The 15,141-nt window shown below is 41.9% G+C and overlaps 1 protein-coding gene across 1 annotated transcript in view; it reads left to right on the top strand.

The window, feature by feature from the left end:
* The window catches only part of LOC122792405, a 2,471,936-nt gene that overhangs the window by 1,616,959 nt on the left and 839,836 nt on the right, over positions 1–15,141 (top strand). Inside the window, exon 23 of the mRNA XM_044060193.1 lies at positions 11,588–11,625. Coding sequence (XP_043916128.1) covers positions 11,588–11,625 — 38 coding nt within the window. The remainder of the gene's footprint in view (positions 1–11,587; positions 11,626–15,141) is intronic.

Raw genomic sequence — 15,141 nt, 5'->3', positions numbered from 1 at the left:
CGGCAACTTTACCAGCTTCTGCTCCGAGCACCTCCCCTTACCCATAATACACATCCACTACCTTCCAACCCCCAGATCTCGTTTGCCGTGAATAGCTAAAGCATTGTGATCTCCAGAGCTCCAGGTCGCAAGTGGCTTAAAAACTCTAAGCTATCTCTTTTTTTTCTCTTTAAACTTTAGATAGTGATAGTGTAGGTTCCCCTTTCTCCTCCCCTCGCTTGGTGCATCGAGTTTCTAGTTTTTAGATTGATTAGATTAGTTTAGACTAGTTGTGTGTCTTTTGCTTCCCCTCCCCCCTTAGTGTGCTCTGCGTGTGAGTGTGGTGAGTGGGTGTTCTTCAGTAAGAAAGAAATAACATTCTCTTTTCAGTTCTTCTTTCTTCTGATACCATGGCTGATAAGCCTATATTGAAAAGATGCACTGAGTGTGGCCATAAGTTATCCCCTGCGAATGGCCACACTGTGTGTGTTATGTGCTTAGGCGTGACCCATCTGAGTACAGAATGCACTATATGCACAGGGTTTAACATGCGTGCCATTAAAGATAGGATGGACAAGTTGGCCCTGAAAGGCCTTCTTCCCCCTTCTGAGACAGTTGCCTTGTCTTCGGTCACAGCGGCTGATGTGGCTGCCACTTCTTCTTCTCTTCCCCTGCCTTCTCCCTCCTCCCAGGCTGGGACTCAACCTCCTGTGCTAAAGCCTGCAGAAGGGGAGTGGAAAAGGGGCAGAGAGAAGGAGAGAGTGTCAAAGTCGAGGGAAAAATGTAATAGGTCTCCGGACCTCCCTTTACCAGTCAAGACGCTAAGGATCCGTGACTCCCCTTGGCTCCGATCTCCAAGGTTTTCCCCAGAGCCAGAGGAGACACGCTCAGCTTCTAGGGTCACGGTGCCCCGACCCACAAGGTTGGAATCCGTGGCCTCATCGAGGTCTACCAGGTCTTTGTCTGAGGTCGATATGGATAAAATGATGAGGAAGTTCATTCATACTCAGATCCAGGTGGGGGTTTTGGCAGCCCCCTCTCCCTCAGGAGGAGGGAGCTCACTTCCTTTTTTCCAACCGATATCTCCTTCTCTGATCCATCCATCGAGTTAGGAGTATTCCGATCCGAGGATGACTTTAGTCAGGAGGTCAACGCCAATGGTACCTGCTTCCTCGATGCCGACAGCTGCCTAGAGCTCTCGGAGCCAGAGCTTGGGTGTCGGATCCGAGGGAGTGGAATTTTTTTCATCGGCTCCGCCTTTGTCGAGTCAAGTTCCCTTCCTTGGAGCTCCGTCCACTTTGGGCCTTTCTCCGATTCTCTCATCGGACCCGGGGAAACCGGCCTCCTTATTGATTTCTCAGGAGGTTCGCTCTCCTTCGGCATTTGACATGGTGGAAAGGGTTCTCTCCACATACCTGTCAACCTGGAAACATCAAAAATCTGGACAAGGCCCATGAAAAGTAGGTACAAATCTATGTGCTGATTAACATCTAATTTGCATACATAATTGTGTACCCCCACCCACTCCAATAGAATTGTGGGATACCAACTTTCAAACGCAAACTGAAAAACAGACAACCAAAATATGGCACCAAAGACCACCTGCAGCCATTCCAATGTCCCATTACCTGGCTTTCACCCCATTGACCATAAACACCAATGTGTACATACTGCTTTACTTCTACAATGATTATTTGTATTTTATTTTTACATTTTACAGCACAGCAATGCACAAACACTAATAAATATCTGGTAAACAAAGCAATACTGTCTCACAGTGAAAACAGACTTGGCATTAAAACTGCCCTGCCCTTGAAACTCACATTCATTGAAACAGCATTGAAACCCAGACCACATCCAAGAAAATGCATCTGGCCAGTGGTGGATAAAATTATTACCTTTGGGCTGTTTTCAAATCATTGGCCTCTTGCACACAAAACAAGAAGCATACATGTGTTCTTTTCTTTGATACACTTTCCTGACTTTATTAAATTATATTCCTTGTATAATACAACACACTTAGAGCACATTTTAAATTTGTTTGAACATTTTTCCAGTAGGCTGTACTGTAGGTAATGAAACAAAATGCATGAACCAATAATGACAAAACTGCCCAGTTCAGAACATTCCCATCACAAAAGTCTACTTCCACATCCAAACTATAAATAGAATGACAGTAGTGTAAGCAATAAGCGTCTTGCACAGCTTCTCACACTTATTTTCATTTACATGTTTTTGGGGGGGGGTGCAAAAGGTCAAAAACCAGGGACACATTTTAAACATTGCTTGTATAATTTTTGTAAAGTTGCTAGAATAAAATGTGTTACCACCATGCGTTTCACTGGCAAGTTTTGAACCCAGGATCCTATGCACTACAGTCAGAGCAACATAAAACTATGCCAAATCAGCAGCTTCCTGAAAAATAGGAAGACTGAAACTTGATGGCCATCATTTAGTGAATTCAGTTCTCATTTCTCACCATAGCTCTCAACTCTTAGCACAAAAAAACCTGGACAAAGCTCAAGTGGTGGTGGCTAGGGTTTTACCAGGGACACATTTTAAACATTGCTTGTATAATTTTGTAAAATTTTGTAAAGTTGCTAGAATAAAATGTGTTACCACCATGCATCTCACTAGCAAGTCTTAAGCCCTGGACCCTATGCACTATAGTCAGAGGAACATACTACTATGCCAAATCAGCAGCTTTCTGAAAAATAAGAAGACTGAAACTTAATGGCGATCATTTAGTGAATTCATTTCTCACCACAGCTCTCAACCTCTTAGCACAAAAAAGACACACACACACACATTATGCATTTTGTAATAGCCTGAAAAAAGAACAGAAAAATGACAAATGTCTTGTTATTTTAGTAGATAAAATATATTCTGACCTAACATGAAAATATTGCAGAAGAGTGTGCTACTGTATGCGAAACACTTCAGTAAGTTGTACAGTAATGTATCATATATATAACTGTCTTTGTTTCTGTGACAAGTAGTGAACAAATGATTTTTCTTACTTAAAATAATAGTTTGTCCTGGAGAATATCAGATTTTAGTGAAAAATATCAGTTTTGATATCTGGGAAACTGAAAGCATTAATTATGACATGATTATGTAGGATGAAATTACAAACATGACCTTTCCTGTTTTATCTTTGATGTCTTCCTCTTCTAGTCAGAAGAAATCTTGTTTTTCAGAAAAGATAATTGGTCTGCCATTTGAAAAAAGGCTTTAGTATAAAAATAAGTTATTTCATTAGTTGTCACTCATCTTCCTTTTTGTATGAAATTGGTTTTAATATTTCAAAGTTTGGTCTTTTCTGTGGTAACTGGGGACATTACCCCTTTTGAAGTTCTTTTGAGCACTTTTTAATCAGAACAGACTGTCAAGAGTTGTTTAATGTGAGCTTCCTACATATGAACATCTCTGAAAATTAAAACACTGGTGTTATCGAGATATTAGTCACCTCATTAATGGAGGTGACAATGACTGTTTAATGCATTACAAAGAAATAGATACTTGTTGGAAAAAAAAGATTTATTTTTATTACATTTTTGAATATTTACAGATTAGATAAAAGTGACAGTCACACTAGGAACAAATAACGATACATTGCAGTTTTTGCCATTGCTTACTACACAGCTGTGTTCTGCAATGTTATTGCCATTAAGTGGAAAAAATCTTAACCTTTATATGTAAGCAAAGCTTAATGCTCATCTCTCAAATAGTGTGTTATGTTATTTAAGCTAAGTAACCTCAAGGATCTCTGAGTTAATACAGAGAAGATTTTAAATTGTCGACATCCTTTTTTATTTTATTTTAATCACCCCTTACCGCTGAATGCATCCAGAAACAGCGAGCGTCTTCTAAATAAACTCCACATCCAGCCAGCGAAATAAGTCCAGCTAGCGTCTTCTCTTCATAAAATCCACAGCGAGCGGAGCATCTTCTAAATAAAATCTACAGCCAGAGAAATCCATTCTAATTCATGCTAAATAAATCCAGCCTTTCCGGCTCTGGTGACTTGCCGCTCGCAAAAACATTTGAACTACAGCTGTAAATATGTAGTATGTACATGTGCGAGCATTCTGACAGGCTGGTGGAGCTGACATCATCTCGCACGTGATGATGTCGGCTCATGAAGCGTGAAAATTAAAAAAAAATAAAAGTGCGAATAAATCGGAAATGAAGGGGTGCCACTCAGGAATCGTGGCACCCCATTATTTGGACCCCAAAACTCAGTAGAAACCGAGTAATTTGGGACACTTGAGAGGTATGTCTTCACTGGATCGAGACCCCTGACTTTCCCCTCGGCCTCCACCCAGACCCCCCCCCTCGGCCTCCACCCAGACCCCCCCCTCGGCCTCCACCCAGACCCCCCCCCCTTGGCTCTTTCTACGATCCCCATCATTTTACCAGAGGGACAGCCTGTGCTTGAGGAGCCCCAGACGGTTTCCCATGAGGAACAGGTGGCTTGCGAGTTCCCCCCAGAGAGCCCCACTGGAGAGGTATCTCACAAGCATACGTGCAAGAGGAGGCACTTGGACTCCCCCGAGTCCTTCACAGAGGATACGGATTTGGATGATGAAGGTTCACCTAGGTCACCTCCCGAGGATGTCTCCTTTGGAGACATCATGGAAATCCTACATCAACAGGGAGGTTGGTCTGCCCCTAAACCTTCTTCTGACGGGTCCTTGTTCCTGGAGGCTTTTGGCATGGGCCCATCTACTTCCTGGGTGTCCCCTCCCACGGATCCTTTGGTGGACCTGGTCACCTCGTGGGCATGGAAAGAGCTGGACACCATGGAACCAATTCCAGAAATACCCAAGACAAACTAAAGCACAATAATGACACTTTAAAAACCTGAACAAAGTAGAGGCAGTTCGGGCAGTCACTCCAATACACCATCAAGACCGTAAACAGATCAAATAAAGAACGAAGTGCGTTTATATAAAATTGCATTAAATTAAGCACAAACAAAGCTTTTCGTTGATTTAAATAAAACAACTTCCTCAGATAAAAGCCTTATTCAGGAAATGGGGTTTAAATTCCCCTTTTCCCTGTCACATGATTACATACAGCAATGAAAAGCCTTGTTTGTGCTTAATTTAATGCGATTTTATATTAAACGCACTTCGTTCTTTATTTGATCTGTTTACGGTCTTGGTGGTGTATTGTAGTGACTGCCTGAACTGCCTCTACTTTGTTCAGGTTTCCAAAAATACCCCACAAAATTTTGAGTCCTCCCACAGATAGGCCAGCATGGAACAAGGTCTCCCCCATAGACACTATGCTGGTAGCAGCAGCCACAAAGAAGGAACTTGCCCAGGACAGTTCCTCGGTTCATCCTCGTGACCGAGAGTTGCGGATGTTGGACCACGTAGGGAATCGGGTTTACGCTTCACCTACCTTTTCCATTAGGGTGCTGAACTAACTGTCCCATGTCATCAGACTCCAACGTGACCTGGTAAAGGAGCTGGAGGAGTCCCCCCCTCCCCCAAGTCCATGTTGCAGGAGGACAGGGTCTCATTCTCCTCGAGGATGGCCACTTTGAAAGCAATCTCCATCACATCCTTGCGACTCCTTTCACATGCTACTGAATGAGCGGCTAGGGCGGCTGCGTCCGGCGTGTCCATGAGGTGCAACGCCTGGGTCAGATTGTCAATTTTCGGAACCTTTCAATATGTCCTTTGCCATTGCCCCTTATGACAGCTCTACTCTCTTTGGTAAGGCCATCAAAGAGACATTAGTCCAGAGTCAGAAGGACGGGAAGACACTGTCTGCCATCGGGATCCGCTTCTCAAACCCTCAAAGGTCCTTTTTCTGGAACCAGAGAGGGCAAAAGATGATGTGGTTCCGGAAGTCACAGTATTCCCGGGACACTTAGGGCTCTTCTTCCCCCAGAGGTAGAGGGGGACAGAATGGACACCGGCCCAGAGGCAGAGTGGGTCCAAGAAATTTTGGGTCTTGAGAACCTTTCTCGGACAGACATGAGCAGCAACCCTGCGGGGTGGCCCGACTGCTCTAGAGGCAGTGTGGGGACAATTGTCCTTGCACCTCTAGGGGTATGGAAGTCCATAACATCAGACCACTGGGTGCTTCAGATCATATCCAGAGGATACTCTATCCCCTTTGTGGGTCCCCCCCAAATCTCCCAAACACCTCCCGGATGTACCACCCATGCAAAGGGAGGCAGCAGCACAGGCAGTTTCCAAGCTGCTAGAAAAACAAGCCATCAAAACCGTCTCCCCAGATCAGTCCAGATCGGGCTTCTACTCCAGGTTCTTTTTGGTGCCAAAGAAAACAGGGAACTTATGGCCCATTCTTGACCTTTCTACCCTGAACCTGTCAGTTGACAGAGAAGTTCTGGATTGTCAGACTTCAGTACATCATGCCATACCTGCAAGAGAGCGACTGGATGTGCTTGTTAGACCTCCAGGATGCTTACTGTCACATAAAGATGCACAGAAGCTCCAGGAGGTTCCTCAGCTTCCGGCTAGGAGTCAATCATTACCAATTTTGAACTCTACCCTTTGGTCTCACCACAGCCCCCAGGGTGTTCACCAAAATGATGGCGGTAGTAGCGGCTCACCTGAGGCTTCAGGGGATTCAGGTCTATCCGTACCTGGACAATTGGCTCCTCACTGCTCCCACCAGGCATCCTCTCTCCTGGGAGGGTGGCCTAATGGTTAATGTGTTTGCCTTACAAACACAAGGTGCAGGGTTTGAGTCTCACAAGGGATAATTGGCTAGGCTTAAAATGGCTCACAAGGGCAGTTAGCTTAGTACTAATCTATGAACCTGTGAAACCGGGGATCGTTTCCTGATCCTTGCCCTACATTTGGGGATCGTAATCAACACATCCAAATCACTCCTAGATCCTGTACAGGTGATAGACTACATTGGCGCCAGGATAGATACTTTACAGTGCAAAATCTTCCTGACCTCGGAGACTGCAAAACCTGAGGATGCATGTCTCCCTGATCTACCACTCTCATCTCCCGATGGCAGAATCAGTGTTGAGGGCATTAGGCTCTATGGCAGTGACCATAACACTTCTCTCGTGTGCCTGGTTACACATGAGAATTCTACAGTGGACTCTAGCTGTACAATGGTCCCTGTTAGAACTGCCATTGGCATATCCAGTTCAACTTAGTCGAGTCTGTTGGTCATCCCTCATATGGTGGATGTGTTCTCTGGACATTTTGGAGGGATGACCCTTTGTTCCAGCCCCGGCCCAAGCCCCAGTATCCACAGACACCTCCCAACTCTGGCGGGGGGCATTGTTTGGGCAGGACAGTCCCAAGGCCTGTGGTCCCTTGTAGAGACCAGCTTGCACACAAATATCCTAGAGATGAGGGTGGTCCTTTTAGCATTGCAGGCCCTTCATGACTTTCTTCCTTTGGGAACGATTGCAGTTCAGTCAGACAACATGTCATTGGTGTGCTATATCAACAAATAGGGAGGGACCAGATCTTACCCCCTTTGTCACAAGGCCATGAGAGTGTGGGAATGGGAGATCTCCACCGGTCATTTTCTCATCGCAATGCACATTCTGGGACGGTCCAACATCCTAGCGGACAGGCTAAGTCGGACTATTCTGATGCCTTGCGAGTGGTCTGTGAATCTTTCAGTAGCAGAACAGATCTTCCACGAGTGGAGTCAACCTTGCTGCCATCTCTTTGCATCTCCTTCCAACCCGAAGTGCAGCGAGTTTTTCGTTCTGAACCCCTTGCCGGGGGAGTCCCCCAGAGATGCTCTAGTTTATGCTTGACTTCCAGTCTTCTCTATGCTTACTCTCCAGTACCTCTTATTCCGAGCTTTCTACAGAAAGCTCATCGACTGGGGAGCAAAGTGATCTTCATTGCCCCATTTTGGCCTCGCCAGGTATAGTTTCCCTTCCTTTGGTCTTACCTTCTGGCTCCATCTTGGATCCCATTCAGGATCTGATTTCACACCCTTCGGGGGTGCCTCATCCGAATCTGGACAGTTTGAAGCTCACAGCTTGGCTTCTCCAGTTTCCGTGATTGCTAGGACTCCTGGATTATCCTCCTCAGTTAGGTCTATTTTGGTGGCTGCTCATAAGTCTTCGACCAGGAAGGCTTATCGCAGCAAGTGGAAACATTTTTCCCTTTGGGTCTCTCAAAGGAGTTTAGACCCCTTCATGGCTCCTATTTCAACCATTCTTGATTTTCTAGCTGATATTTTTCAACACAGAGCTAGTTCTTCTACTGTCAAGGTTCAGTTGGCTGCCATTTCTCATTTCCATGTGGGTGAGAATTCTGTCTCTCTAGCCTTCTCTAGACTGTGTAAAGCCGTTATTAAAGGCACCTTTTTGTTACGCCCCCTGGTCAAGGATCCTGTTTCCCCATGGGACCCTTACTATGGTTCTTCAAGCTTTGGTCGCTCCGCCTTTTGAACCTGCTGCTACGGCAGATCTGAAATATTTATCTTGGAAAACAGCTTTTCACCTGGCTATTACCTCTGCCAAAAGGGTTTCAGAACTGCAGGCCTTGTCCGTCAAAGTTCCTTACTTGTTTTTTCACAAAGATAGCTTTTGCCTTCGAACCAATCCATCCTTTCTTCCTAAGGTGGCATCACCAGTCAGTATCAATTAGACCTTCAGTTTGCCTGTGTTCTTTCTTAATTTTACTAACAAGATGGAATACAAACTCCACCTGCTGGATGTTCATAGACGGTAACAATTCTGTTTACACAGGACAAAAAATTTCTGTAAATCTGATCAATTGTTTGTATCTTTCTATAAACCCTTTTTGGGAAAACCTATCTCCAAGGTCACTATTGCTAGATGGATTTCTTCATGCATCTTTCAGGTCTATAAGGACAGAGGCATGTCTCCTCCGGGTCAGGTGAGAGCTCATTCCACTAGATCGATGGCTACGTTTGCGGCTTTTCGGTCTAGAGTGTCTTTGGATGATATTTGTTCTGCAGCTACTTGGTCCTCATCTCATACATTTATTTCTCATTACAAATTGGATTTGACTTCCAGAAGGAGAGCATCCTTTGCTTCTGCGGTGCTCCGGAATATCCTTTTATGAGGGCCTCCTAGGAGTTTAGTAGCTGGGAACTCTGTCCCTCAGGTTGAAGACCGAATAAAGTAAACTACTTCAGATAAAGAAGTTATGTACTCATCATAACGTTCAATCTGAGTAGTTCTACTTCATTTGTCTTCAACCGTCCCTCACTCCCTCTTTCCCCCAGATCTTGGCATATGAACAGCCTACGGGCTGCAGTTATAGGTCACAAGTATTTTTTCAGGTTGGGTTATCAGTATAAGATTCAGCAATCTCGATCTGCAGGTTGGAAGGTAGTGGAGGTGTATTATAGGTAAGGGGAGGAGCTTAGAGCTCAGAGCAAGTGCTAGTAAAGTTGCCGGCTCAGATCCGGTAAACCCACAGGTTGAAGACAAATGAAGTAGAACTACTTCATATGGAACGTTATGGTGAGCACATTACTTCTTTTTTTACTTGTTTCTGTGGTCCGTACTCACAAAACTATATGCTTTTTATGTATGTTTTCATTGTTTCACTCCAGGTTCTGATCTTTTTGCTTGAACCTGAAACTGTGTCCAGTTTTGTCAAATTCTGCTTTCTGTAGTGTAGAATCATCAGTTTTGATTGGCTTAGCTTTGTGGTTGACTACAGACTGCACTGGTGATCATTTATTCCTAAATGTCAATCCACTTTTAGATCTAAGATTGTTTCCCCACATAAGCAACAACAAAATGTAAAGTTCAGAAACACCAAAGCAGCACAACAGGACCAGTATAAACCACGTTTAATAGCTTCCTCTCTCTCTAGCGCCTCGGCCACAGTAAGCCATCAAGGAGTAAAGTATTAGATACAAAAAACAGTATGTATAATCACATTAATTAACCAATAAAATAATTATACAATTAATTAATGGAAATCCATTGGGTTAAATAACACTTCTACAGCAACATTCTGTATTCAAACCCCTAGGCAATCAAGTGCCATATTTCAAAATAAAAACAGTTTCCTTCTTTAAAAGTAGTTTTACAACAATAGATATATCAGATTCAAAAATAGCTACCTGTTGTAAAATAGTGGCTTTTAAACTATCACTATTGCCACTATGATGCTCATGAAAATGTTGAGCTAAAGGGCTCTCTATTTTATTGTTTCTTATATTTTAAAGAAGGAAACTGTTTTTATTTTGAAATATGGCACTTTATTGCCTAGGGGTTTGAATACAGAATGTTGTTGGAGAAGTGCTATTTAACCCAATGGATTTCCATTAGTTTTATTAATTAATTGTATAATTATTTTATTGGTTAATTAATGTGATTATATATACTGTTTTTTGTATCTGATACTTTACTCCTTGAAGGCTTACTGTGGCCGAGGCGCTAGAGAGAGAGAGGAAGCTATTAAACGTGGTTTATACTTGTTTCTCCACACTCTGTTTAAAAATATGCAGTGCAAAATTGCAATCTCATGAGTAGGTTTCAGTGTTATCTGTGGTATGAAGACCTTCGTAAGTAATGCATTTAGTATACATAGACACACACACATACCCGTACATATATTTGTGTAATAAAATGAATGATACTACTGCAAAATGTGTAGGTTATTTTGTGTGTGTGTGTGTGTGTGTGTGTGTGTGTGTGTGTGTGTGTGTGTGTGTGTGTGTGTGTGTATATACACACACACACGGCCCTAAACTCATGGTCTTGCTTATGGAATCATCCAACTTAAACTACCCTCCCCTCCTTTACTGCTACCTCCAAACTTCTCCCTTTTTTTCTAACTGCTTTTAAACTCGTACTATAGGCAGTATTACATACAGCTTTCTCTGCTGTATCCTTGGTTATTGCACCCTGAGTTTATTTTTAAGTGATTAATATCGAATGTATACAAGAAATTATTTGTTCACCTGGTATTACTTGCTTGTAACTTTTTCGTACAATGTTTAACGTGGTCATTGTACTTGTATGTAACTTTTTTACTGTGTTATATTTTGACATATTTCATACATGTATGTTGCTGTTTTTATTTACTTATTTATTTTACTTTTTAAAACTGGAGCTTTTCTCCCGGGCCTCTGCTGGATAAGGGCTGCTGCCCAGATGGGCTAACCTGGTTAACAAATGTCAAATAAATAAATAGAGAAACACATATGAGAGTCAAAGTTTAGTAGAATTTAAGTCATTATAAACTGATAATTGCCTCCAGTGTGATTTTACTAATTTAGTTTGTGGCTTATTAAGCAAAACCCATGTTTCTTCAGTGAGTTTTGTTTAATTTTTAACCCTAGTCTTTTACTTATCAAGACAGTTTTTTTCATGTTTTGGTTAACATTTCTAATCTCCTGTGTAGCCCATACTTGTACCCTTTTTTGCTTTCACTCTCTTCACTTGTGGAAAGGGTGCAACTCCCGCTGGTTAATTATTTGCCTTCATGTTTTATATTTTGCTACTCTTGGTTTTTGTGCCATGCTTTGACTGCCAGTACAAATTAGAAGAGATGGTAGTTAACTTAGGTTCTTAACTTATTTCCTCATTTTGAACAGTCTTTGTTAGCTTGTGCTTCAGTTTGCCTAATCTTTCTAATTTGTGTTTCAGCTTACCACTGCCAGCTTTTCAAGTGCTGTACAAATGAGGTGAGTTTTCTCTAAATTGTTGTCATATGATTGTTTCAAGCATAGATTTTAAAGAATTTTTTAAAAAAATTTTGACTTGTTTATTATGTTCTGTTTTTTAGCTGTAGAGATTTATGCATATTTTAAATATTTTCTTTTCTGACTTACTAAGACATTCACATTCACCATTTAGATTTAAGAAAACAAAGGACTTTGCTTATTTTTTTATACTATGAATTTTCTGTTAAATGTGATTTTTTTATTTCTATTTTCTTTGTTTTCCAAGAAGGTTAATAGCATATTTTATTTTTAAATGCAGTGCAACACTTGTGTTTACTTGACAAGGTCGTGCTAATATGTTTACAAAAGTTGTAACCTTTTTAGGAAAAGCCAACCATGCTAAAATAAAACTTGTATGACATGAGATAGCGAGTTTCACTATTGTTCTCACCGTTGTACACCTTTTGATGCTCCGAATTGGCTTAACCTTGTACTACAGGGTCTGATAAATATCTGTGCTGGAGTCATAATCCTAATATTCTAAGTATTGCAGCTGTCTGTTTTTATGCTTGAGGTATACAACGACAGATGCAGTGAGTATGATTAGATCTTTAGGAACACAGTCCGGTACAGTGAGTATGATAAGGCCTTTAGGTCAGTTGTCCGTCACATTATGGAATTTGTTTCTGTTGTGGTATAAAACACTCGGCATGTATACTTTGAAAATGAGACTGAAAGCTCATTGTAGAATAAGAAGTGTTTACATATATTCTTTTTTCATTTAATTATCTTGTTCGTTGTTAAGTTTAGGAAAAGGCTATTTGTAGTAGTGTATGTGCAGTAATTTGTGGATTTCAGGTTTGTTTTGCCTTATTTAACTCCTTTTTTTCTTTTCATTATACCTCCTAGATCCTATTCTTGTCATGTTGCTTTTTAATCTTGTTTTATTCCCACAGGCCTGAGCATGCCCCATTTCTGCTTTACTCATAGTTTTTTGATGTTGCTTAAAGCAAAGTTAACGTTTAACATGATTCAGAACCTGACTGCATTTTGTATATACTAGCTGCTTCACTTATGTTTTTCAGCATTAATTGTACACTTTTCTGTAATGATACATTTTAATATATTTCACTGTGTGTTCTTTGTAACTGCGGTGGTGGTGCTGCGGTAGCGTTGTCGCCTCATAGCAAGACGTTGTCCCGTTCGATTCTCAGCTAGAGCGTTTTCTGTGTGGAGGCATACGTGAATGGGGCATGCCTTTGTTGAAGGTTGTGCATCAGGGCTGGTAACCCGGTACGTAAAAATCCACTACCAATCAGTAGCGGACCGGAGTTCCACTGTGGCGACCCCTAACCGGGAAAAGCCAAAAGACACAAACAAACTGTGTGTTCTTTGTAGGTTTAGTGTCATGCAAGTTCATACTACAGTTTATCTGTTTAGGTTATTTTGTATGTAGAGTATTGCATGTAAAACATGGAATGTATTGCCATTTGTGTTCTTTTCATCTTCTGTTTTTTTCTGACTGCAGCAGTGATTCTACTCAAACACGTACTGATAGTGATTCTGCACAAACGATAATACTGTTCTATTGACAGTACATAAACCTTAAACCTCTGAAGGTCGGTTGACCAGCCTGCCATATAGAACTTAGAAACAGTCCCCCTTTGAAGCCAAGTGGACACCCTTCCTATGGACATCAGTGGTATAAGAGTCATATCAACCCCCTCTATCTTTAGCTCTTTTTTTGATGCACTTCCTGTCAAGGTAGGATGGGCCCAGATATAGGTAGTGCATTGTCACTGTAGTAAAGCATAGTTTTTGAGTCTCATTGAAAGCATCTCACCAGTGTCCAGTGTAAGCTCACACATAGCAAAGCTTGTAAACATTACATAGGAGATTAGGGACTGCTTCTGCCACTGCATTGCTAAAACCCAGAGCATCCGTTTTTAAGTGTCAATAACCCACACAGGAAATATTTTGGAACTGAATGTATTTAATTTATTTATTTATATGACATTTGTTTACCAGGAAAGTCCATCTGGGCCAAATAAGTGCCTTTTTTCAGTGGAGGTCTGGGAGAAAAGCTCCACAATCACAATCTGTTAAAAAGTCAGTATCATGCAGCACCACAAAGTACAGGAGTTAAAAAAAAACGTAATGAGAAAAACATAGAACATACATTTCATAGTAGAGTACATTTGAAAACAATAAAGTGAGTTGGAGAATATATATTAGGAAGAACTCATTATTCATATTGTTACATAGATTAGTATGCGATAAATGAGACCTGAGACAAATCTAATAAGATAATTAAAAGAGATACTAGATATCACATAATTATTAATCTGATGTTGTTACTCTTTCCATTCATCACTGATGGGGTCGGTTCAAAGCCCCTTGGAACCTTGTCTGCCTAATACCAAGCTCACTTACACCAAAAACTCTCAAGCTAAGCTGCTACCCACAATGCCCTTCTCCCTGTTACCTCAGAACTCGTTTGCCACATAGCCATATAGCAGTGTTTCACCGAGCTCTTAAGCAAAGTATTTTCTTGATATTTTCTGGATATTTGGATATATATCCCTTGTTTAATCACTCCCTAAATCTATTTCCTTTCTACTTCACTTGTTTACAGTTATTTGTAACTTTCCTAACTAGCTCTACCCATTGGGTAATTCTTTTTACCGTCGTTGGTAAGCCCTCTCCTTTCCCTTGTGGTATCTCTTGATACCATCATTGGTATCTTCTTTCCTTTTCCTTCCTTTCTAGGTGTTTTCCATGTTTGATGTTTTACTTAAATTGTGATTACGTGTGTTTGTGGAAATGTCTGATAAAAAATGGGACTTCGGGGTTTAAACATTGCACCTCTTGCAGTGGTAAACTCCCAAACAGCGACTCTCATGACGATTACATTTATTGTCTGGGGGGTTTCTCATCTCTCTCTTAAACCCCCTTGTCAAGTTTGCCAAAGTTAAAGTCAGCGGACACTGAATGAAAGAAAGAATAAATTGATTTTGAAAGGCTTTCTTGCTTTTCCTTTCTCAGAGGCCTTTTCTGTGTCGGAGGTCTCAACCCCTCCAATAAAGGACAAGAAACGTCCCCACTCTGATCCCTCTTCACCGGCTGGTGATAGGAATAAGACACCTAAACATAAGGCCCACAAAAATTCCTCGGAGCATAGACTTGCTGCTTCGGCCCCAACTACTGCTGTTCCGAGCTCTACTCCGGTTGCTACTATGACTCAAGCCATGGATATTACCAGATTCTCGACGTTGGCTCCACTTTTGGCACTGACCCCCCCCCCCCCGCCAGCTATGGCACTGACCTTGCCTTCCACTACAGCTACAGCACCGACCTTGCCTTTGACTACAGCACCGACCTTGTCTTAGACTGCAGCTACGGCACTGACTTTGCCTTTGACTACATCGAAAGCGGTTCCGACCTCCACCATTTCTTTGGAACCAGTGACATCGACTCTGAGCTCCACTTCGGCACAGAGCCCTTTTACTACTACACTGATTCCCTTGCTACCTGTCT

This window comes from Protopterus annectens, chromosome 1.part2 (genome assembly GCF_019279795.1).
Source record: "Protopterus annectens isolate FY-2018-M chromosome 1.part2, PAN1.0, whole genome shotgun sequence".
Classification (NCBI taxonomy): Eukaryota; Metazoa; Chordata; order Ceratodontiformes; family Protopteridae; genus Protopterus; species Protopterus annectens.
The sequence above is the reverse complement of the archived record's forward strand: the minus strand, read 5'-3'. Positions and strand labels throughout refer to the sequence as shown.